At 35.6% G+C, this 25,750-nt stretch overlaps 2 protein-coding genes and 1 long non-coding RNA gene across 4 annotated transcripts in view; 1 reads left to right on the top strand and 2 right to left on the bottom strand.

Moving 5' to 3' along the window:
- Nucleotides 1-430: 430 nt before the first annotated feature.
- Nucleotides 431-2,233, bottom strand: Hemk1 (HemK methyltransferase 1). Its single transcript, XM_072014925.1, has 5 exons — nt 1,887-2,233; nt 1,476-1,564; nt 1,202-1,415; nt 824-1,077; nt 431-727 (listed from the first exon to the last, which is right to left on the bottom strand). Exons 1-5 carry the CDS (start codon nt 2,136-2,138, stop codon nt 484-486), a joined length of 1,053 nt encoding a protein of 350 aa, XP_071871026.1. The 5' UTR covers nt 2,139-2,233; the 3' UTR covers nt 431-483.
- A 538-nt stretch (nt 2,234-2,771) lies between these two features.
- LOC139993288 (unconventional myosin-XVIIIa) overlaps nt 2,772-25,750 on the top strand; it is a 64,975-nt gene continuing 41,996 nt past the window's right edge. The window contains exons 1-4 of the mRNA XM_072014873.1: nt 2,772-4,543; nt 8,784-9,467; nt 10,007-10,474; nt 13,051-13,185. Of these exons, the coding sequence (XP_071870974.1) occupies nt 4,409-4,543; nt 8,784-9,467; nt 10,007-10,474; nt 13,051-13,185 (1,422 nt within the window). The 5' untranslated portion in view covers nt 2,772-4,408. The remainder of the gene's footprint in view (nt 4,544-8,783; nt 9,468-10,006; nt 10,475-13,050; nt 13,186-25,750) is intronic.
- Nucleotides 15,688-17,137, bottom strand: LOC139993316 (uncharacterized). Of its 2 annotated transcripts, XR_011801356.1 has the most exons (3): nt 16,880-17,137; nt 16,623-16,803; nt 15,688-16,297 (listed from the first exon to the last, which is right to left on the bottom strand). It is a non-coding gene; the product is annotated as an uncharacterized lncRNA (long non-coding RNA). The 2 variants fall into 2 exon arrangements; XR_011801355.1 differs by lacking the exon at nt 15,688-16,297 and having other exon boundaries at nt 16,611-16,803.

Raw genomic sequence — 25,750 nt, 5'->3', positions numbered from 1 at the left:
AATTAAAAAGGAAATGACTTTTTAAAATAGTTTTTTATATATTTTTGTTATATTTTTGTTTGTACAGATAGCAAAGTTAAAAGAACCAAAAAGACACTGTTACGATATTCACTATCAAATTATTTATTTTTTAACTAATACGCTTATTGTATCTTTCGTTTCCCATTGTATATATCACGAATTACTGTAAGTTAACTAATTTTAATGCATAATCATTTGACATAAAGCGACCATTTCTTACTAAAAATTTTAGAAGTTTTTAATTTTAAGAAAGTACGACTTTATAATTAATTCCATCCAGTATAAAAATATTTTTAATCCAAGTATACTTTAATAATGTATCGGAAAGCAAATAAATTATTGATATTTTTAATTATGTACATATACATATATTAATTAATTCTATAAACATATATGAAGAAACATGTAATGTATTTTATTTTGATTTATTTATTGTAAGAAATATTTGTACATTAAACCTTTTTACGAAAGTTTCACTATCTCAACAAATCGATCATTGTTACAAAAATCTTTGTATGTATGTGCGTACTGAAGTTTAAGAACGGAATATTTTTTTGTAAAAAAGCGTATGTATTCAGGATGACTTGTATCAACTTCTAAAAGCAAACGTCCTCCCGGCTTTAAAGCTGTAGCAGCGTATTTTAGTAAAGGTTTAATGACTTTTAAGCCATCGTCTCCTCCATCAAGTGCCGTTAGATCTTCGTAACTGAAGAGTACAAGTTAAATTATAAATATTATATATATGTGAAAAAATATTAATTTATAATGTTTGAAATACTTTTTTTACTTGATATTTATTTACATTTTAATTTCTGGAGTTAATGTAGATATCTGTTTAGTCGGCACATAAGGAGGATTACTAACTATTACATCGAAAATTTTCGAATTAAAATCGAGATCTTTGGTTTCATTTAATGCGTTCGATATTTCTATCGATCCATCGTCTTTCAGGGCTGCGTGCACAACTGCAACTCGATCTTTTAAATTTAACCTATCTCGATTTTCTTTTGTTAATTCGCACGCGTCTGGATTTGAATCGATTGCTATACAATTAACCTAGAAAAATTGGTCTAATTTTACGTATAAATTCTATTTGCAATAGTTATCATAGAAAATGATTCCCAATATAAGTAAGTAAATATATGCAAGATAGATAGTAATTGACTGATATAATAGTTACTGTTTTGTCAGCATGAGCGATCGCAAGAGATATGGCTCCAGAACCACATCCAACTTCTAAGATTTCTTGTTTTTTATTTTCAGAAGAATTTAATGCCTTTAAAGCATAATGAACTAACATTTCAGTTTCTGGTCGTGGAATGAAAACTGGCGGAACTAATTTTAAAGTAATATCTTGGAAGTCCCATTCTCCTATTATGTATTGAACCGGCATTCTGTAAAGATTCGATTTTAGCCAAAGAATGATGAACAACAATTCTGTGAAAACTTTTTACCGAGATAATCGGCATTCGCACAACGAATCCAGTGTATCGCGCTGATCCGACGTAAGTCTTTTACTTCGCGCGTTCACAACATCTAATATCTGAAAATAAATTTTCGCTGAAATGCTATTTTTAAATATCGAATTTAATTACGAAGCAAATTTCGTCGTTTTCGTAATATTAAATAAAAATTGTATAAAAACAACTTATGTGTATGTATTTGCTTATATATTTCTTAAATATTATTTTACTTTGTACTCATATATACTCCATTTACAGGAGTAAAGATTATAGCAAGATTTAACGAAAGAAAATATGTTTGAAACAATGAATATTAGTTGATGGTCGGTGCTGGTCATCATGAAAATGCGAGAAAGAAGAATTGAAATTGTACGAGCATCGAATGCTTAGTAATGGTAATACCTTGCTAGTGCCTATGACGTGTGCAACGATGTGTTCGATCGATTCTACGGGTTCCGGAATACCTTCGTTCTTAAACCGGTCGCTCCATTGTTCAATAATTTCACCAACAGTAGGACATTGTACGTTCGTTGTGCACAAACTTCGCGTTGGTCGACTAAACGTGATAATTTTACCTTTACTGCACTGTATACATGTTTCGGCACTTACAACACTGAAGAAAGCACGAGCACTCGAAAGACATCGAAGCAACATTATGTTTTATATAGAATAAATTGTCTTCACCATCAAATTGTGTTCCTAACCAATAATTATCTCACGTGGTACACAAAATATCAAAACATTCTCTATTTATTAAACTCACGATTACCAGGCACGAATCACAATTCGTTATTCGCTCAATCCTGCTATGTGCTGCCAGCTGTTGAGAAATATATTTAATTATATTTTCTCGCAATACAACGTCGATCGAGCAGAGAAAGGATTGACATTGAAGAAGCAATGAGAGATTTATGGGGCAGGTAAATCACTATATCAACATATAATTGTAAATGCTTACAATTACACAATACGTACATGAATACGAAAACCCATTAAACATGTGAATGAGACACACGGTTTTCATAAACGATACAAAGCAAAAATATGTGTTGCATGTCTGGAAAACTTATTTTGTTGAAATCGTTGTTATTTCGTAATATTGACCAATTAAATGGTTAATATCACACATGTCAATCTTTTTTAATTCATAAGAAAGATTCGTCTTGCGTTCAGTCGATAACGTATCATCGATTAGAGGCGCATGCGCAGAATTGTATAACGGAAAGAAGGGTGCGGGCCTATAGGCCATGATTCGGTTTAGGACGCCAGCAGTCGCCACTGGTCCAACTCGCAACTTCGACTCAGTCTGCCATGACAGTCGTCGGTGTCACACGAGTGCGCCGTTCAACTTCCGTCTATTATTGACTGTGTCTTTTTGACAAAGGGGACGATCCAATGGGCTAGGCTGTTATACGCTCCGACGGACACGTGTACCATCGTTTTCGAGTGACTATCGTATCGAACGGTTTGGATCTGGAGAATTATACGAATTGCACGCGTCTTTGGCCTAGTGAATGGCGGCGGGTGGTGTGGTGGCGGTGTTGTGACGTGTGTCTCGTGCTGCGTCGACTGTCAGTTTCGTCGCGTATCGAAAATCGCGTCGGTTCTGGATCTCGTGTGACATCATCGATCGTTGTTTACGATTCGCTCGATTGTATCGCAAGCAACTAACAGATACACACGCCGCCCTGTCGCAACGCTTAACATTCCTCTCTATGATTGTACGGCATTTGTTTACGAGCAGAAGCTTTCCGTCGCTTAAAGAGCGTGAGAGTAAGGTGTGGTGAAAAATGACATGTAGATTCTCGTTGCTCTTTCGCTCTTGCTTCTCTTTCTCCTTTCCAACCTTTCCCCCTTCCTCTTTGTTCTAGGCACGCGTATTCCTATCCTTCCCTTCCGCCTTCACCCGACGGTATACCGGCGACTCGAAAGCCTCGCGAAGGTAAAAGTTCGCTGTCACGCGCGATTGTCACGATATTGTTTTCACACGGAACGATGCTTTCCGGTGATGAAATAACGGAGAAAGGAATTAATACAATCGGCCCAAGAATAAACTATCGAAGTGTATAAAAATTGTGTTTTCGATCAATCGTCTTGCATCATATACGAAGGAACACTTTCAATTAGTTTTAACCAAGAAGAAGAGAGTGAGAGAGGGAGATCCATTCTTCTGTTTATAAAGAAACAACGTAAGAAATAAAGCAAGAGGAAGAATCTTGTAAAAAAAAATACACTTTTGGAATATCTTGCTCGGATTAAATGCCGGAAACGACCGGCCATGAAGAAACAGTTTGCTCTGGTAGGTTCACGCCCCTTTACGCGTCACATCTCACCGTACCGTCAATCATCGACTGAAAATCTATCGATGTATTCGGTGTTTCGTGATCCGTGTCGCGTGAAAACCTAGTACTTAAAAATTTATCGGGTGATGCGCGAGTGTTGCTTCGTGTCTATCGGTACCGTTTCGATGTGGGAATAGATCGAAGCGTGGTGAAGAAAACGTGCCTCGTATTGTATCGTAAAATAACGGGGCATCGAAAGTGACGTATCGTTTACTCGGAATTCGTTCGTGACAGGGAATTTCCTGTTACCGATTTGCGCTCGCTTGGCGCGTACGCAACGTTGCGCGAGCGTGCACGCCCCTCCTCCCCTTCTTCCTTGTCGTCTTCAGAGTGCGATCGTGTATAGGCGTCGTAGGTCGTAGGGGAGCGATTCCGTCGGTTGTTTAGTGTTTGCACATAAGCGGCGGTGTGACCGGGCACACATAGTCGTTTCGATGGACAGTATCGCGTTATGCGCGCGGGCCGAACCGAAATACGCGACACCGCGTGAAACTGTGCACGCGCCAGCTATCAATAGAGAAGAGATATCCTGTGTTATCTCTTTCTCACATTCGACTCAAGATTCGTGCTGTGAATGAGAAGATGTTTAACTTTATGAAGAAGGCTGCGGAGAAGGACGACAAGGAGAAGCGGAAGCGAGAGAAGAAGGAACGAAAAGATGTCAAGAAACGAGACCGCAGTAGTATGTCCGCTGAGGAATTACTACGTTTGGATGAAGTACGTGTTTTCTTTTTGTTTGTTTATTTTTGCAAATTAACCTAGTTTGAAGCACAGTAGGTCGAAGGTATTAGACATATGAATGATTAACATATAGTGTTAGTTTATTTTTAGTACAGTATTCTTCTCTTTTGGTACATGAAATATGCGTAATATTATCTTGTTAAGATTTATCTCGTTCGTCCGATAAAAATTTGTCGAGATACGTCCATGTTGAATATGTTGAATGTTGACCTTTACGCGTTCTTTTCGTCGTGCTTATCTACAAAGTGGATATAATGCACAGATAATTCCTACGATTTGTCGAGTTTGAATCATAGTGGATAATTTTCATCCTTTATCTGTAAGTTCTGGTTTTTTTTTTTTTTTTTTTTTTTTTTTTTTTTTCTTTGGAAGGTTCGAACACCTTTGAAGAAGTTTGTAGGGTAGCGTTTGACGAGTGGTATGTGTTCACCATATAGTAACAGCATACCACAGATATTTCGTCATACGCTTTAGAGGAATTTTCCGGCTTTATTTCTTTTCTGTTCAATGTGTATATTTGAACCTTGGTATTTAATACATTTTCCTAAGTTTTTGTTTATCATGATGTCAGTATGAAAGATTATAAATGCAAATAAGTAGCTGCACTAGTCGCATTTTACTGGTTTGTTAATTTATGAGACGTAACTATATACATTCTTTAAAATTTACACGTGTATTAAAGTAGGCCATATTTTATATACATTTTGTGTGTTGTTGTGATCTTTACAATTGATAACAATTAAAAACTCGCTGATTGCATTCTTTTGTTTATCGAGATAAGACGTTTCATAACAATTTGTGCGAAAAAGATTGTAATCCTTTAACGGATAACGTATTACATGTTAAATGATAAGAAATTATACGTAGAATGATTCCATGGTAAAGTATATAGGATGTATTAAAAGAAATTTTGCTCGAATTAGTGCATAGTAGGAATTTTCTATGAGAAAAGTAGAAAGAAATACTTGCTTCGTTGTTTTTGTAGAATTTTATGAAATAAAAAATTTGCTTGTATAATAAAAATTTTAATATTTAATTAATTTCATATTCTAAATAAAATTCCCCATTGTTCGTGATATTTATTTTATATTAAACTAAAGATGATATCATACTGACCTCGTGTAAAGTAACCTCGAGATAATTCAAGGTCATTCGGTAGTATGTGAGGGATATATGTATTGGTAAGAACAGGAAATACCTCGAATATTCGTTGTAACGTCGGTTTGTTTTCTTTTACAAACATAAATAAAAAAATTAGATTGCTACTTTGAGAATATATTAACGCATGTAAGTAATCCAAAATTTTCATCATTACGATATTTTTCTTTTTACACAAAATGTATAATTTTGTACAAGGTACGAAATACGTAGTTACGCTTTTAAATTATAATTAAGGTGACTTTCATATAATATAATTAAAGTGTGTTGAATCGTTTTTTTTTAAATTTAACAACACATCAGCTTAAGGATATGGTGATTTGTGTAAGTATTTTTCGTTCCTTTCCTTATAAATCATTTAATAAACGAGGAATTCATATTATCTGCATCCTGCTCTATTTTTCGTAAAAATTGGGAAATATCAATTTTTATTTGTACTTCGTAAAACAAAACTTTCGCATCTTTCTTGCCTCCATATAAATTTTTCATCATTTTATATTAAGCTCAAATTGTATCGTTATAATCATAATAGTCGTACATATCATTACAGTGTTTATGGAAACAATTTCGTATAACACATATTATAATATGCTCAGAAAAATTGTCTATAATAAGTGTTCGAATACTTTCCCGAATCACTGTACATAATTCGTTAATTCAATGGTATTTATCCGCATTTCTCTAGTTGGATTGCAGAATATCGTAATTAATATATAGAGGTAATAATAAAAAAAACGAACAGTGTGCCCACTGTTTCGTTGATTTAATTAGAAAATAGTCAACGTATCCGAGACATGTTTAATGCAAAATGAAGCGAACGATATAGAGCGTTGGAACGTAACGTGGCTATTTAAGATTTATTTCTATAAATTCTTATATCAGTTTCTCTCTCGAACTTTCTGTGACCGTATATTACGTTTTTATAACCTTAATCATTCTTCATCCCCGTCCGTTTTATTTAGAAACATATTTGCCGTTGTGCACGATGATAAATGTCATGAAAAATTCTCTGATGCATTGGAAGTAATTTGTTTGTCGTGGACGTATAGTAGTAGTACTGTATGTACCTTGTAATTAGAGAGGAAATGCGGATGCATTATCAGCAGGTAATGGAACTCAAGTGAAAGTGTTATATCATTAAGTCTTGTTCAATTCTCAGTCGGTGATTATTAAGATATCAAGATCTGAACATTTATGCTAAGGTATATGGAATTTCAGATCCAAATATATAATTATATATTAGGTTATAATTATTATGTACTTTTCTGTATTATGTACCTTAGAAAATAGTCTTTTATTCAGAGTATGGATAGAACTGTAACTTATTTGCAGTTACCATAATTCAGGTAGGATGTTAAAGCGTACAATGTTCTTGCAGTTTATTTTTACAAATGATATATTATTGGTTTTTTGTTTAATTTTCAGAGACTTAAAAAAACAGCAGTTTCATTCAATCATCGATTTGTTTCAAAGATAATTGAATTACAGCCCAGTACTGTATTTAATTAGAGACCTTTTCGAGTTACGAAATCGAGGCCACTTTCATAGTTACTTAATTACACTTGAATTTGTAATTGTTCCGACATCGGTCATTGCTCCCTCTCTACGTATGTCTATTACACGTAGTTTCATCGTATCGTATATCTTCGCGCTAATTTTTCTCGGGACGTATACGATTACTTTTGTTGTAAAGTAGCAATAGCGAAAAATAGTCGATAGAAAAATATTAAAATATTTTCCTGCAGATTATTTATTACTTGAATCGTGAATATATATTATTAGTTTGTTAATTAAACAGAGTACACGTACAAAAATAAAATATTTTCCACTCATGGAATATTATATTAACATTGAAAGTTTATACTTAAACATTGAAGCTATAATTAGTTTTTTTACCCTATTCTCAGACAACTGATTCCTGTTTTAATATCTAATCTCAGATATCGGGCGATTATTTCCTCTCCTTTAAATTCTTTATCGATGAAACATGTTTAGAAAATCTGTATTTCCAACAATTATTTATTGACCAATCTCCTGAGTATTTTTTTTTTTTTTTTTTTTTTTTAATATTGACAAATGTATTATAAAGTTCATTAAAAGATAGAGTCGTGAATGGAAAGTATCGTAGTAAACTTGTTATGCATTATTAACTTGAAGTGCATTTATACGTCGTTTTCGCATACTGTTATGCAAGGATACTTGATACGAAAGATCTAGGAAAAGGAATAGGCTTTAGAATGGATACGTCATTGTTTCATCACGTACGGCTGCCTCTCAGGTATTCGTTTCCTTAGATCTTTCGTATCGAATATCTTTGTAGTATGTACCTCACAAACAGCATGTTTCTTACTTATCGTGATTAAATATGTCCTTAATATCTTTTCGATATCGCATCAAAGTTCAAACAGAATAATATTGGAAGTGGATAAGTATGCGGGCACAACGTGTTAGAGAGAAAAGATCCACTGCTATCTTGTTTTTCATATTAAACCAAATAACTTCCTGGGAAATTAAATATCTGTTTAGTAATGAAAAGCAGTGGAATATAAACCAAGATACATATGTTGAAACACCAAGTTCAAAATCTTATTTTGTATATTTCGTGTTTTATTACTGTACGTTTGCAATAAAATGAATGAAAGAAAAGGAGATCGTATTAAGAAAATGATTGGAAAAGGAAACTGTGTATTAGATGGGTAGAAAAGTTCTGTCGAGTTTTACACAATAAAGATATAACCAGTTTTTAAATATTTTAATTTCTTTCCTATTTATGTATTTTCTACGCTAAATGCTTCCTTATCTATTTCTTAACGTAAATAATATTTGCACACCGTTGTATTTATTATATAGCATCAAAAAATGGCAATTACAAGAATTTGCTATCGTGAGAATGAAATTTAAAATCTAGCTTTAAAAAAGGCTACGTTGGAAAGTAAGGGTATGTGCAAATACTTTTTGTGGCAACTGTATAATATTTTTTCCTATTTATACCTATAATATGCACATTGTAACAAAGTTTGACCGCAACAATGACCAAGTGTATCTGTTTCATTTCCAGGTTCGGAGATCGTTAAAGATTCCTGGTCGCCGGAAGGAGAAGGAAAAGTTGCCGAGTGGTATCACCGCAGACTATAGTGCTTCGTTCTTCGCTTACTTGGACCGCGATATCTTAGAAAATTCGCAAAACTCTTCAAGCTCAGGGCAAAGTGTTCGCACTGGTAATAATTGGAATACGAGAACGCCGGATGGTTTGACGCAGAGTGACTCTTCTGAAACTTCTTTGACTTCATTGACGATCACCACCACTACGTCTTCAGTTACGCCAACCAACGTATCCGGACAATCCGGGAAGAATTTGCCACCACTGCCGCCAAAGCCTCCGAAGCGAGGAATTCTTAAGGGGCCACGTCTGAGTGTCAGTAATACTGTAAATTCGTTGTCAGAGGAAAGCCATCTGCCGAACGGAAACGAGACCAATTACCAGGAGGCCAGCAATTTACTGGTCAGAAACACGCTGCAGAACGAGGTGATCGCTTACCAGAACGTGCCCACACACTTGTCAGGATTTGGAAACGCTGTTAGCAAGGAGGAAGCTTGTAGCGAGGAGGAAACGCAGACAGGACAAAGCTCGTGGCAGGTATCACCTCAGCGAACAGTTCAGCAGGCTCAGCAGCAGCATCAGCAGCAACACCAGCAACAACAGCATCATCATCACCACCAAAGCGACACCAAACTGTTGCAGGTTAGTTGGAAGGACCTAATTGGTTTCTGTTGGAGGCTTTTGCTGGTATTCTAGGTGCTCGTGGTTTGAAATTCATGCTGTTTAAGCTCGGCTTCGCAGCTGGATGATCTTCGTGTTTTATTAGCCTACAGAGACAGGTACAGAGGAGGCTAGCTAGTGTGCTACTATACCTATGTGTCCCCTAATGCAAACACTTCTAGCCATCAACTCGTACTTTAAGGGAACTGTTTTCAGTAGTATGGTAATGCGAGTAGTTGATAACTCGTTTCATGCAATTTGCAACGCTAGTGGTTTGTGAATTTTCTACTTGACGCCATTATTACCATATCGTTGTTACATAAAATATTACCGTACGAATTAGGCTGGTTTGCACATGATTAACTCTCATATTTCAGCCTCTCTCGATCATTTTTGGTATACATAGCATTTAAATATTTTCTCCCTGTAATTGCATATATGTATATAGTACGACACATTTTATTTGATTGTATTTATTATAATTTGTATTTAACAATGGAATTGCAATTTATCTTTTACAGGTGGTGACCAGTGCAAGCCCCTCCGCAGACTCCCTAACAGACACCACGAATTCCAGTTTCGCAACACCACCTTTCAGCCTGTCGCCTGTAGGAGAATCCCAGGGTTTGTCGAGGTGGAGATCCTCGGCGTCCTTCGAAGAACAAGGCGTCGAGTTGCAGTTACCAGAGATCGTCCCTCTGGAACTGCCCGAACCTCGCGAGCTTACGATCCAAAGGCAACCACCACCGCGAAACGATTTCGGTTTTTCGTTGCGTCGAGCGGTAATCGTGGAACGAGCCGCAAATGGTGTCACACAGATGAGACCTGTGATCTTCGCTGAACCAGGTTCATTGATACAACATAACAACGACACCGGCTTGCTGCCAGGCGACAGGCTGATCGAAGTCAATGGAATTAACGTCGATGACAAGTCACGGGAAGAAATTATCGATCTCATTAAGGGCTCCGTTAACAGTGTTACCGTAAAGGTGAGTTGAAACAATGATTATAAAATATATAATTTTGCTATCCATCTTGGTAGAGCCGAGATGCTTTATATTGCAACATTTAAGAGTTTGTTATTAGATCATTCATAAGTAATGCAAATTTTCTTACCTGCTATATAGGGTGTCCTATCATCTACTTTTGTAGAATCTTAGAAGTAAAAATGAGAAAAGGATATTATACTTATAAACATCTAATGAAATATAATATTCATTTGGAAGGAGAACAGAAGGGTTAAAAACTTCTTCGGATACTTCGTTCCGATGCGAGCAACAAATTCAAGTAAAACATAGTAAAAAAAAAAAATATATATTCCACAAATATAATCTATACTTTAAATTTTTCCAAAATGAGAAGAAATCGATAAGCAGCATCTTTAATCCCCACTTTCTTGTTTCGTTCTCCACGACGAAAATGGTTACACGGAATCGTTGGCGTTGCCGGTAAAAGTGAGAGCGTTCACAGGTACGCTTGGTCGGTTCGAAAGGTGATCGGTGTACGGAACAGAGAAACTGGTGTTCCCCGGCTGATCATGGTTGGTTCATTGCCACTGATGCACCGAATATAGCGGGATCGTGACTCATGACCCATAATAAAACTATACTTGGACCGGGAGCGTCGCGTGAAAATAACTTCTTACCGTGGGATCCAACCGATGATCTTCTATTGGTCCTTGGTTGTGACAGTTGGTCACGAACTCGGAGAATTAAGTACTTAAGTACTTTGTTAGACTTCTTACTGTCAAAGCTGTGCAAGCGTAATTAGATTTGTCGACATGAACTTGCAATACGATATTTTCTATTTCTGCGTGAGATTCTCAGTGCCTACTGCCGATAAACAAGCTTTCTTTTTATTAATTCTCCTAACGGGTTTACAACAATAAACCCATCGTAACTTGCGCAGAATTTTATCCTGAGTTAACCGGAAAGAATGAGTCAACTCGTCGCTCGGATTTATAATCTCTAGAATATAACAGATTCTTTATTTATGAGTCTCCTCTCTTTTAACGAGTCGTATCATTTTTGTTAAAGATAAAAGGGAATTAACATTGACCCAATTATGGAATTAATTAGTGCTATAATTATATATAAGCTTTTGATTAAGAAAGATCGAGATACTTGGAACATATACTATACATCCTCTATACTTTCTGGGTTAAAAGAATGACAAAATTTCTCAAAAGACTTCCTCTGAAAAAAGATTACTCACATCGACTCCCAATTGGTATCGTTGCGTCACAGATGACACATCATCAGAGTTTGGTTTAAGTTATGCAATTTCTACAAAATGCACTATTTCTGTTCGCATCTATGCATTCCGTGTATAAAATGGCAAACAAAATATACTACTGAAGTAGCATAAGTTCGTCTAGTTTTATCGTTGGAACATTTCCAGTTCGGGTTGTAAAGTTCCTAGAGGAGGATGTATCGATTAGGCTTGGGGGCCTTCGTACAGGTTCATGCCCTGGTTCTCCTTCTCGGTAAACCAAACGGTCTTAACAGAAAGAACGTAACGTGATTTACATACTTATACTATGTACAGCTAGGCCGCTTGCAGGTGTTCTCTCGGTCAACATCCTGTTTCCTGTGCTGTGTACGCCAGACGGAAACCACTTTAATCTTCTTGAGCTCGCACACGCGGCTAGAAAGTAGTCTGAGGCATCCGTTACACGCGTGATATCTGTTTAATGCGTGCGATTAGCTATGATCTTATCAACATGTACAGTTGATCCTTTATTATCTGAATTCCTACCATCCGAATACCGGTAACTCTTGTACTACTTGTTAATTGTGGTAATTCCCTTGAAATAGCCAACTATCTAATAATCCATAGGGAATGTTACTCGGAATATACTGGCAAACTGTATTGTGTGTATTATTGGGTTGAAAACTAAGCGATTGCGGATTTTGTCATTAGGTGGTAATGAGAACGTTAGTTAGTTTCCAACCCAATAGATTTGTAAATTGAAAGTTGTAAGTTTGCAAGTGCAACAAGTTTGTTCTCGTTTCTGTAGAGAAATTTATGTAATCACAGAGAAAAATATTATAAGTAGATATTTGTATTAAGTCTTTATTTTAATGGCATTTTATCACTGAAAAGCAATATCAGAATATAAGATAGTTCAATGGGAAGAATTTATTAGATCCAATGATATAGTTTGGACAGAATGGAAAAATATACGTTTAATGGAAAGAATAAATTAAGAAACAATTTTGAAAACTTGGATTTAATCGATAACTGAATTTTAAGACTGCCCCTCTGTTCTTTTAAAACTCCTCATCCTCAATTTCATTTCAATTCCGTGTTAAACATTTTTTTTAAAAGTTTGTTTGTTAAAATAAAAGTGAAATTGAAATATAAAAGTTTGAGGTTCCCAGTAGAATAATCCGAAAAAATTGACTCGTTCGATAGATCGAAGCTTTTTTTATTCTTATGTCACGCAATGAAACTGCGGTTGGTTAAAGCGGAGACTAATTAAAACGGGACTAAAGAAGAGAGTGTCTGTTGTATATAATAAATCTGTAATAGAATGTGTAATGGAATACTTTGTTGTTTGCAGGTGCAACCAGTCGCGGAATTGTCGGAATTATCAAGACGCGGTGGTAGCGACGGACGCCAGGTCGAACTTGCGGCCGCGAATATTCGTGGCGGTACACTTCGTCGATCTGGTAGTTTGCGGTTTCATCAAAACATGGTGAGTATTCTGTTTTCTGTCTTAATCCCGCGGTGAGATCGTTTTGCAAAGAGTCTTGGAAGATTTCTCTCCCGTCACGCCACAAAAGAAAGTGCACACCGTTTCAGCCGTCTATTTGATTTAATAAAAAAAAAAAAAAAAAAAAAAAGAATGTAATAGCCATTTATTTAAATAATGGCCAAATTTGTTTGAATTATGGTAAAGTGGTTTATTAATCAAGCTTTCTATAAGATACAGAAGGATTAATAGAAAGACAAACAGAGAGAAGAAAAATGCTTTGGATAATAAAAGTTGTATTATTTAATTGCAAATCGAATTACAAAATGAATATCGATGAAATATCAAATAGGAGTTGGTTTATACTTCCGAATCATGTTAAGAAAATGAATACGATTGACAAAATATCAGATACAAAAGGAAACCGAACGAGAAACTGTGGAGAAGATGAGGTAGGAAATAAGCGAGCGGAAAAAGTGAAAGACGTGATGGGATTGTTTGGTACTCTAACTCTAACAGGAGGAAAGGTGTAGAGGGAAAAAGACAATAGTAGGGACGGATGCCTTCCACCCACATTCCTCGCGGCGGTGCAGTGGCATAGTAATCGCTTAACGGTACATCTGCTGACTTGCCCGTTCCGTAATACCAGCTTTCTGTCGAATCAAAAACCGGAATCCTACGATAATAGCGCAATTACACGGTAATGAAGCTTTGTCACTTTTTATCGCCACAAATTAAGTAGCCAGTCATAGTGGCAGTTTATGCATATTAATTATTCGTTTATATCTAGACTGCGGATTTTTATACATTCATAGAAAATTTAACGGTGCAGAAATGGACAGAATTTCTGAATTCAGAATGCAAATTCAGAATGCAAAGAATATATAATATATATAAAATATACAAGCGAGGTACGAGTAACTGACGATAAATATAACAACTTGCAAGTTGTATGTGGTTTTAAAGGGTTGATTATCAAAATTTTTCCTGATATATGGAAACGAAGTAGGTATTTATACTGAGATATATTGTACGTTTGTATGAGAACAAAGTCGAACAAACCAAGGCATTTCTCTAGATACAATGGTGTTACTTTGTCGATATCACGACGTTGTTATTAATGTTTAAGCATGTCGTGTAATTTTGTTGAAAACGATTTACGCCAAGACTATTTTATTTTATTTTAGCATTATCGGCGTGAAACTGCTTCGATAACCGATGTTAAATTGCTGTTTGTTAACGCTGCAGTAAGATTATTAGGAATAAATATAACAGCATCGAAGATAACGATTAATCTAATACAATAAAGGAAGGTATTATTTGTTGAATGCTCGATGCTTTCGAACCGTGCTTCTTGCTTACTCATTGTTTTCTAAGAAAGTGTTTTAAATCAATTTTCAATATCTCTAAAAAATAAATTAACTCTTGCAAATTAAAAATATGTCTGAATGGAAACCGATTTGTTATCGATCATACAACATATGCGTTTGCAATTAACGCGTTATTTATTAATTAATTTCGAGATTAATTTTTATTTTCTTTTGGCGTTGCCAGCGACTTGTTTCAATTTGAATATTTAAACGAGACACATGCGATGATCACGATTTTAATATTTTATCAATCAGTTTCAATCGTTAACACTTACGTTCGAGTACGTATATCCAATGAAATTTTAATTAAACTTGGGCAAAAAATTAGCAATCGATGATTGATGATGCTATCAGCGGTTCGTGATTCACATTTTAATATTTCGCATGATTAATATTTTCAATTATCAATTGACGATTAAAGAATGGCATCGACCGATGAGATCAGTACAATGCAATGATTAATTTCATCCAATCATGCACATCAATTAATAAAATAGATTAAAAATTGTTATCAGTCTGATAGTAATATCTGGAATAATCGCAAAAGATTTAAGTAAAAAGCAATCAAGTATAATTTATTTATACGATCTCTTCTCTAGTTCATCGAATTTGACGAAATACCAAACGATATAAATAATAATAATAATAATGAATAATATAGTCGTGTCGTCTCAACGATTAATTTACGCTTGAAGAAAATTCAACAAGGTGAAGCGCCTCTGATTAAGCAATCACCGGCTGTTTCCATGATTTGCCGCCAGCGATAAATACCAAGTACAACTTCCTATCATTTCCAAGTTAATGCATAACGAGAATTCTGTCCGAGCCACGGCATTTTGCTGTCCGTTAATCGTCGTCGTTCGCGACAATACCGTGCGAAAGTGGTAGTTGCTGTAGAAATGTATGTTATTGAAACGCCTTGCACTCGCCTTGGGACGTGTAATAAGACGAGCGCGATAAAAATATGCAGGGTGCGTCACATGTAGAAATGGAACGAAAGTTCGAATCTGGTTGGATAGTTTCGAGTGATTCGCGAGTGCATGGAAAAAGAAAAGTGATGCTTTCAAGTAAAAGCTAGGCGAAGATAGTAGAGATAGGTTTGAACTTAAACTCGTTATACATACGTTGAGAAATGTAAACGGTACTCTTTGATTTATTAAGTTGAATTATATTTACTATACTATATAGATACTTGCAATATATGAATTTTAAAAGATTCGCAGTATAGCTTCTAGTATGAATATAGTATCTGTTGTTTTGTATTTTGAGTTACAGCAATAAAAGTAAGGTTATATGCTGTCTAGCGGTATAAGAGCCTTTTAAATGGCAAGGAGGTAAAAGCAATGCGATAGAATTTTCCGATAGCTGGCCTATTAAAGTTACGCCATACGCTGTAAGGCTATCTTCCTTATTTCAAGAACTTTTCATTCTACCTCCTTGGTTTGTGCATTATTGACTTCATTTTATAGATACGTATATTAACAGGAAAATATGAATTCAAGATTAAATACCTGTTAAGTATATATTTCAAATGTATATTAATTTTTTGAAACTTAAAATTTCACATTAATTAAGCGATTATTCATCATTTGTTGATCACTGTTGTTATTGTCTACTACGATTTCCTATTATATACGAATAATTAATTAAGTAAATTTGTTTGAAAAAACTTTATTTGGTATATAGTCAGGATTTGTATGCTATAATTGGTTACAATTAGTCTACTCAAAACGAGGTTCGTATCTCTGCTGAATCAACATATGTTTATTTGCATGTATTGATGGTTGGTAAAGTAGAGTGCGATCGAGTGGATCCGATGTACTAACGGTCGATTTACTGACTCGGATGTACTTTAGCAACAACCTGTTTGCACCTTTCAATGAGTTGATGAGCAAAATAAATTATTTCTGATCTCTTATTTCTGGATGATACTAAGAATAGGATTAGGATTATTATTACCATATTGGTGGTATAAATATAAAAAGGAGGAGAAGAAAGGATGGAAAGAATTTCTAAGTTAAAAATAGTAAAATTAATTCCTAAAGTTAAAAGTAACGATTTCACGGAAACTAGTTTTTATATTTCCTTTTACATTCTTCGAGTCTTTCATCTTCATAACGTTCAAGTGCTTCTGTCTAATTATAGCAACCACTGTATGCATTATACTAATCATTGATCGCGTGTTCTCCTTTCGTGTTATTCCAAAAGCAAACTAACCAACTGGCTCCTCCTGATAACTTTGTTCTCTGCGCTAAAATACAGATGGCTTCGTTTAATCTTCTACTTGTCGTACACGTGAACGGTAATTAATGATGTAAACCACGCACTGTTAGTTTGTATTCATGGCGTTCGCGTTGATGTAAAATTGTACGATCAAAATTACACGCTACTGCATTACGTGCGAACGCATTATTCTGTCGATTTGAATTACCGTGCAGGATGAATGTGCTTATACAAGCAACAATGTTAATCGAATTGGATCAAGGTTTCTTGGTTATAACGTTTTTACAAATTGAACGAACGAATCCACGATTTAGAAAATAATTACTTCATTATCCTCGAGATTTTCTTTATTTCTGGCATCAGATATACAGGTTAGCAACTGAGTGATTGCGGGTTTTGTCATTAGATGGTATTGACAAAATCACTTAGTTGCCAACCCAATAGATACTTTGAACTTTTTGTAGGGAATATTGGTAACTATGCTATGTATAGTGAAATTAAAAATATTTTATGGTCAGCCTGAGTTTTTCTCCAGCTACTCTGTGTAAATGTTAATTTCTTCAGTTCGTGAATTTATTTCCTAGATAAGTCAGGTTTTGTCACGGAAATTTTACTCCCTAATGTTTGCCTGTCACGATATTTAAATGGCTAGTAATTAATTTGTACAACATGCAGTTACAAGTAAGCAGTAGTTAGTTACTTAGCAATGAGTAGTCTATTTCTGCTCCATTGGCTAACAGTTATCGATATAATTGAAGCGGGATCGAATAACGCGTTCAATAACACGGTGAAATTGATCCGTAACGCAGTCAGGTAATATATTACACGCGTCTAAAATTAAATTAATATTTGTAGTCTAGGAAACTGAACACAGTGTTACATGTCGAGTTAGAATTAGGAATAAAATAGGTTAGACTACGTTTAAAATACGAACGTAATTATTTTGCTATTTTGAAATGAACATTCCTTTTTCTTTTTTTTTTTTGTAGTGGCAGAAATCTTTTAAATTAGTAGAAGAATCAACGATATGATAAGCACTGCTTAGTGGAATTGTAATAAATATTCAGAGACAGTGTGAGATACAAGGAAAAGAAAATAATTCACGTGATACATTAATTTGACGAATGGTGGCGAATTAACGGCAGTAAAATTCTTCAACATCGTCACTGTAGGGCTGTAAAGTAATGTTACGCAGGAACAGGCGGCATCGAAAAGGATGCACTTATAGGTGCAGTCCGAGAATGACGTCAACCTATTGCCTTTCTATAAATATCGAGTTTCCAAAAGAAGTTCGTTGCCCACGCTTGCAACGCGAACAACAAGCTACGAGAGTTTAATGACCGTCTTCACCACCATTTTAGCCTAAACTCTAAACCACTGAAACTCCCTTCAAATATTTTCTACTCTTATATTGATATTATTATTACACACATATACTAGGTACTGTTTTATGCATATTCTGATTATTTCAATCTTTGCGGTCGTTCGTAGATAAAAAGTACTGTAAGTTGACGAATCAAAACTGCAATTATTATTAATTTTTTTTTTAGGCCAAGAAACCAAAGAAAAATTATCACCCCTCGCATATTATGTCAGCAGTTTAATATAGAGAAGTTTCCAACACGATTTGGGGATATATCGAAGCAAAGAAAATTAGTATTACGTGCAATATATATTTATTGATATACACTATATTCATATCAATAACACGAATCATTCTACTTAAGAATATTTACATAAATCTTTTGGTCCAATTCCATCAAGTTGTCAAATATTCGATCACTCGTTCAATAATGTATGTTCACAAAATTCAATATCTTTCTACTAGAAGTAATACTTTGTCGACGGTGTACGTTTAAGGCCTAACATTTTCCTATTAAATTCAATTTATAGTGAACGCTGTGGACACTCGAACAAATGGGTATTTCGTAAAAGAATGGATAGGTTGGAGATGAAATTCGAACTCGACTTGGTCGCGATTATACGATCGGTAGGTAAGAGGAACGATCTGTAGGCAAGGAAGCACAATGCAAATATTGAATGTGGTTTGCAAGAGGATAACGCTGATGACTCATGTCGAGTGACAGGCCGGACTGACGTTGGTGAATAAGTACACCGGTGAATATTGCGGATTGTTGCGAGCACACGCACCGATACACGACAAAGCCGTGGCATACTTACGCCTATCCGAAACGAGGCAGTTTTCAAGCTGTAACTTCATTCGTGTCACGTTCGCTGTTTTTTCGGATGTAAAGCAATGTAAGTGTTGCCTACGTTCGTTCTTATACGTAAAAGCAACCCCGTGAAAAGGACTCGAACGAAGAATGCAAACGTGGTTGCAACTTTTTCAAAGGCAATCGAAATGTTCGTTCTGCAACATATTTCGAAGTTGCTGACGTACGTTACAAAGGTTTGGAGCATCCTTCGCTATTCAGGCAAACAGGTCGTTTCAGGCAAAAGGAGGATACGACTAATTTAGAAGATTCGTTTCTTCGTGAAATAGAAAAGTAGAGCGCCAGGTCTTAAGCTGCGATTCTCCAATTTTTACACTTCAATTTATTGCTCTCGTTTTAGCATACAAACAGAAGAAACTTTGATGTAGAATTTAAACCAGGAATCGTACCACTCAATTTCCACATCAATAATAATTTTTCCATATTTTCTACAAACTTGAGATGTTTTTTAACATTAGAAAAATGCGGATGGATTGTCATGGACTGGAATATTGAATCTTCTTGTGAAAGAACGTAGTAGGGTTAAAAAAACTGGGAGAAAAGGGAACTAATATCACGTTCTTTCGCGGAATTAGTTTCCTGCGAACTTTCCTTACCAAATCTGTCTCCCTGTTATCAGATCTTCCATATAAGAAAACGTTATTCACATTTCGCGAAACGGTTTCATAGAAGAGGCGCGAAAGCGAGATGAGCGGGAACTCGTTGGTTGATTAATAGAAGTAGTAGTTGCATCAAGCCGCGTTAGAAAGTAAAGGCTAATTAAATCTACGCGATTGTTCCTCATGATTTGTTGCGCTACTAGGTTGAGTCTGTTACGTTACGGTACCGCTACAAGGATCCAGCCTACGCTTTAATTCTAGTTGTTTCACCTTCCACAGCCTCTTGTCTCGGCGCCGTACCTTGTCATTTTCTCATTCGAGATTTTACCATACTTTTCGAATGGCATTCTTTACCATCCGCGAACAAATACATTAGAGTTTTTTTTAAAATCGTAATGGATTATTCATAATCATAGGATACCAGTGGATTTTTGTTTCATTCACTATTCATTTTTTTTTAAATACCTACAATATGCATAAAATTTCCATATATAATGTTTAATAGGTAATACTTGAAGTTAATTACCCTATTAAGATCGTGTATCGAGTAATTGATCGATAGAACGACATCAGACAGAGGGAATGTCGCGTAATGTTTCAGAAGTGTCTGTACTGATATTAAACTACGTGGCAAGAGTTTTTTAAACAGAGCAACGTTGCTACTTGGAAAATAAGCGGAGTAGAACTAAAGAGAAGTAGGGTGGTAACTCCCAAATATAACTTTTAAAGTAGTGTCGTGAGTCTTTGAAGCGGTTGTTACGCTCCACTCAACCAGATTTCAAGTATTCTTCGGTGTACAGCGAGCAAACAACTCTTTGAAGTAGCGTACTAAAGCTTCTACACGATCGTAAATTTGAAAAAGCACCAGTGAACCGTAATTGCCTATTTCATCTCACATACTCAAATTCAAAATCTCGTCAATTTTCTGCCTCAAGAAATAAAGAAAAGATAGAACATAAGGAATGCCTACGTAAGAGAAAAATCCTCCCTTTAAAATGATAAATATTTTGAATATTTATTTTCACTAGAAATTATCCATTCATAGTGTCCACTCATAATTGTTCTCTACGTCACATTCTTAGATTGTCTCTAGAGAATGCAGCATCCATAGAAAAGTCTATAGAATTCTGTTACAGTGTCTGTATCTTTTTAAAGCTTAAGAAATATTCTCCCCTGAATGTATTAACGTAGCTGGCACAAGAATCTTGTAACAAAGCTCAGAGCCGACATATTCTAAATGCTTTTGCTCTCAAGCAAACACGTGTCTCAAATTTTCTCCCATACTTTCTTAACTTGCGCAAGCTGGACGGCTTTGTTGGATCTAGAACTCGGTTGTCCACGTATGTACCGTGTCTCTAGGCTTCTATGAATCGGCGTGTCACGTAACGACAGCGTAGAAATTGTGCTGTGGTAATTCGCCCACGCTTGCTCGCACAGCCTCGTCGTTTCTCGCCTTTTGCCCGTATAATACGTCTCCGGTTCGTCGAAGAACGCGTGACGTCGATGTGTCATCGGACCGGGATGATTTTAGGTACCAGCCAGAGCACGGACGACAACATATTTCACTCGTTTAAAAATCCGGCTACAAAGGAATTCTTCGCAGCTATTGAGAACCTGGCTTCCCACGCCTTCCGCAATGTATTCTCGTTCATCTGTTACGTGTCGCCTTTCAATGCATCGCGTAATCATGCGTTTGATCTTCCCCCATTTCTTCTGCCATGGGACACGGTTTGCGTCTCATCCTTGTCGACCCGATAGTGTTGGGAATTTTTAAATGACGGGCTTAGAGGATAGATGGATTATGTAGACAGGTTCACGAAATACTAACGATAGTATCCTAGAAAGTATCGTATTGTATTTACGAATATATTATATTTGTATATTTTGGATATAAATATTTTACAATTTTATTAGCACTGTTACGAGACTCGACTATACGGTGACAATTTGTCCAGCTGGACATTTGGTAAATTTTTATAGCTTAATTGTTAAATAACGTGTGGATGGCTACCCTCAGCGGGATACTATCTTCGAGTTTGACTATTTTATTTCTTTAGTGAGGTCGATGGAGCGTTTTTTGTTTTTAGTCTTCTTTCTATGAGAGTTTGCTCTCTTTAGCAACCAGCTGATGTACGGTGAGCGTATTGGTAAAATCTGAAACAAATTTGAAAATATGTTCCACAGACATTACGCAACATATAATCATCGTAACTCGCTAGATATTATATTACCAATAATTAGTAACAGAAATATATTTCACTAATCAACCAAATCTATTAAACTACTGTCTCTTATTCTTACAAGTTTCTAATTGAAATTTTTATTATGTAGAATCTACGATTATACGTATACAAATGATGTTTAGTACAACACACTCACTATGCATATAGTATAATTGTTATACTATATTCTTTTATCCGCTACTGTATTTTAGATCGCAATCTCTTGCACCAACAGAAAACATCTGATTGATTGGTCGTTTTCCTGATAATTTAGATTAATTATGACATTAGTAGTCGTTAACTGTAACATATTTATGATCCTGTAGTGCATGCGTAACCTGGCTGTTTTAGGGATTTTATAGAAATGCGTCTCTTAAGTGGGTAGATAAGTATTAAGCGTAGGTCGAGAGATTTCGTAGGCAGATTTTTTCTCCTTCTTAAGTGTTGTGAAGTATTTCTAATATGATAAATATCATTGAGAATATTTTCTCGTGGCTTACCAGCAATGTTTATGGAACGACGAGTTTTTCCATTTTCAATCCATAGTTGGTAATAAAATCCATTTTAGGACATTCATGTGCGGCATATAAATATTTAAATAGCGTTGGGTTATACTGAATTACTAGCTTAATCAGGAAATGACAGGCGTGCATTTTATGTTTGACCTTGGCGGCAACGACGTAGACTCCATACAGAATATTATTCATCCGGAAAATTCCATTTCACGTAATGTTTAAAACATACACGCGATTGAACTGCAAATGATTTGTAATTCTAAATTCCAGTTGAAAAAATTTCGCTATTGATCGGTTTGATTACTATGCTCATTTACATTTCTTTGTGTGCTTATTCTAAAGTAAAAAGTAAAGTCTGTTTGTATTAAGAGAAGAAAAGAATAAATATAAGTTAGGATTTCCAGTGAAGATTATCTCGTTCTCGATATCTTCCATTGCGACGATTATTCCAGGAACAAGTCGAGCCGTTAAACCTAACTATTGTACATTGTAGCTGGAAGTGTAAAAAAGAATTGGAAAACAGTATATACGTTTACCACGTTGTGTGTGGGCAAATGGAAAAACTTTTGCTTCGCTCGTTCCCTTCTGTAATTTTTTCTCTGCTCGAAAGTGTAATCGAGCGTCCCTGGTTAGCTTTATGAATACACGACAATCTGTGGTGGCATACATCACGAGAGGATGGCAGAAAAACAGAAGCCGCTTGAAGTTTCTTGCGACGCGCGTAAAAGAGGCTGGCTGGAAAAAAGGCAAGTCCCCAACTGTGAGATGCGAAGACGAGGCATTTGCAGACTCGTCACGTGCGTCCTGGTGCACGCGATCCGCGTGCTGAGAGAGCAACAGAACGAACAGAGTCACGGGCTTTCGAGAAAAGATGCTACTATTTTAAGAAACTCGTAACACCGAAGATTAGGTACATTAAAACTGTAGCCTCTCGTATCTGCGTTACTTTTTCTCTTTCTTTTTGTCCCGTAAGATTATCTGTGGCTAGTAAGCTGTCATTTCGTATCGAACGAAGAAACGATAAACGATAACAGAGGGGAGAATATAAATCTCTATTTTTAATCTCGTTTCTTTCATATCGAACCTACGTTTCTCTTTTCTCTTTTGCTGCTACAACATTTTCTACTGTTGGCTTGGCAATCGAATATTAGGGAGCTGTAATTTGGTACCGAATCGATTAACAGAAAAAGAATTACGAAGGAAAAATACAAATTGGTGGCTAATATTGAAATTCTTAGAAGATACTATACTATATATTGACTTTTTGTCATTAGTACACTATGGATCAGAAATTCGTAATTAATTAAAAGATTATAATAAAAATACCAAGCATCGACGAAACGATTTTTTTTTTTTATTTAATTTGTACTTTACAATTTGTCCAGGACATTCGGTAAATTTGTCTAACTTTATTGCTAAATAACACGTGGATGGCTACCCCCAGCGGGATACCATCTTCGAGTTTGTCTCTATTTTCTTTTTGCCCAGTGAACACATCTTTAATTGTGTATCCGAGTCTTCCTTATTTTTATTAACATCCTGACGATAATAAGTTTCGTCATGGAGAAGTTCCGGTGCGGAATAATGCAACGCGTCTTAAATGAACGCGACTCATTGTTGTAATCTCGTTTGATTACAGCGTAGGGCAAGTAATTTCCATAATCACAAAGCATCAGGTATACCAACCGTGTAATTAAACTGTCCCCGTCGAAATTTCCACGTAAGTTAATTGTTTTATTCGCGTTTCTTTTTTCTCGTGTTTTGTATGTTAAACATTTGTAACAGTGTCCAGAGATTTTAGAAAAATTGGCAAAATTGTTGGGAAGATATGGTGAGTTCAACAATTTTTCATTGAATAATCCCATGTGAAGACTATAGATGAAGAATACGATAAGTCGTATCATCCGTGTTTTACGGAACAGCGTTTTTAAAATTCTGTTCCTTGTCGTTTTATCTTGTTATCCTATCGATGCTTACTATATCTTTCTCTTTCGATCTTTGGGTATAATTTGCCGAAAGAATTGAATCGATTATCGAGGATGCAATTACAGCGTGTTTCAATTAGTCGAAGTTGAACTCGTCGCATTTGTCGTGGATTCAACAACGACGTCTATAGTGATCTATGCTCGCAGGAAAAGGTGACGAGGCCATCGAAGAGATTAAAGATGAAAATACATCCTCCGTGTATACAGATTTTCTTTTCTTCTCGTGTTGTTTCTGCGAAAACTGTGTTTATGCAAATTATTGGCTGAACGGAGCGCTTGAATCGCTCCCTTCGAATGGAAAGGATATGGCGTTAAAAGGTGAATTGATAGTTCTTCGCTTAGAACCACTTTAGCATCTTCTGCGTCTATTGGTATCTCCATTGATATCTATTTCATAAAGTTAGCTGTTTGATTTAGGAATTTTTTAATCGTGTCACTTTCCTTCGTTATGTTCGCGAAAATGTATTTTATCTTATATTAAGATAACTGAGATTACTAGCATTTTTTAAAGTATTTAATAATATGTTTGAAGATATAATTTTATTTTAGAACTGGAGGAAAGTTTTATAGCAGCAACTAGTGTCGAGTGACGAGAATAAGTTTCCATTTTTATTGTCGTACATGGAATATAATCTGAACGTATCATAACAAATATTCGTGCAACATGACAAAACCTGTTTCGCAAATTTTCAAACTGTATCGTTCGGTCGTATCGTTATGCAAAATGTTCAGGCGAATGAAGCAGGCGAATTATGAAAGACGTTGTTCCTCTCGTTTTTTATTATCGGGGACAAATATCCACTTGATTTTTCTAAATTTCTTGTTGATAAACTAGTTTGAAATCGTAAATATATTTATTGATTGTATCTTTATGCTACTATGTTTCCCTTTGTTATTCATTTTACGCTTGTTCCAGCGTTTTTAATATATAGAAGAAATATATTCCTAAGGGAAGATCATAATTGGAGCTTTTTACGACCGTCATTATGAAATTAATACGTTTCTATTTATCTATGGGAACTGGAGGGTTAAGAGTTAAGGGAAGCCATTAAAAATACTTGAAAGGCTTTGAGAACAGGCAGAATGGTACAGAACACAATAAGATTATATAATCTTTTATTGCGATTTATGACTGCCGTAACTGAGAAGAAAGGAAGACTAACGCGATATTAACCCCCCATAAACAGTATTTCGTTTCGTTATGAGAAGAAATGTTTATAAGACAATTATATCCTCCAGTTTCCACCGTTAACGGTTACTACGAACAATCTTACTTAATTAAACAATAATTTAATATCAAACGGGTTAAGAACTATATAAACGATTATGTTCTATCTTCTCGTCTCGGTAGGGGTACAGGTTCTCGTTTGAAATTTTACACCGTATACAATGTTCGCACGTGCGATCAGGTGTGCAGACC

Source organism: Bombus fervidus, chromosome 12, assembly GCF_041682495.2.
Source record: "Bombus fervidus isolate BK054 chromosome 12, iyBomFerv1, whole genome shotgun sequence".
NCBI classification, from domain to species: domain Eukaryota; kingdom Metazoa; phylum Arthropoda; class Insecta; order Hymenoptera; family Apidae; genus Bombus; species Bombus fervidus.
This window is presented reverse-complemented; position numbering and strand designations above follow the sequence as displayed.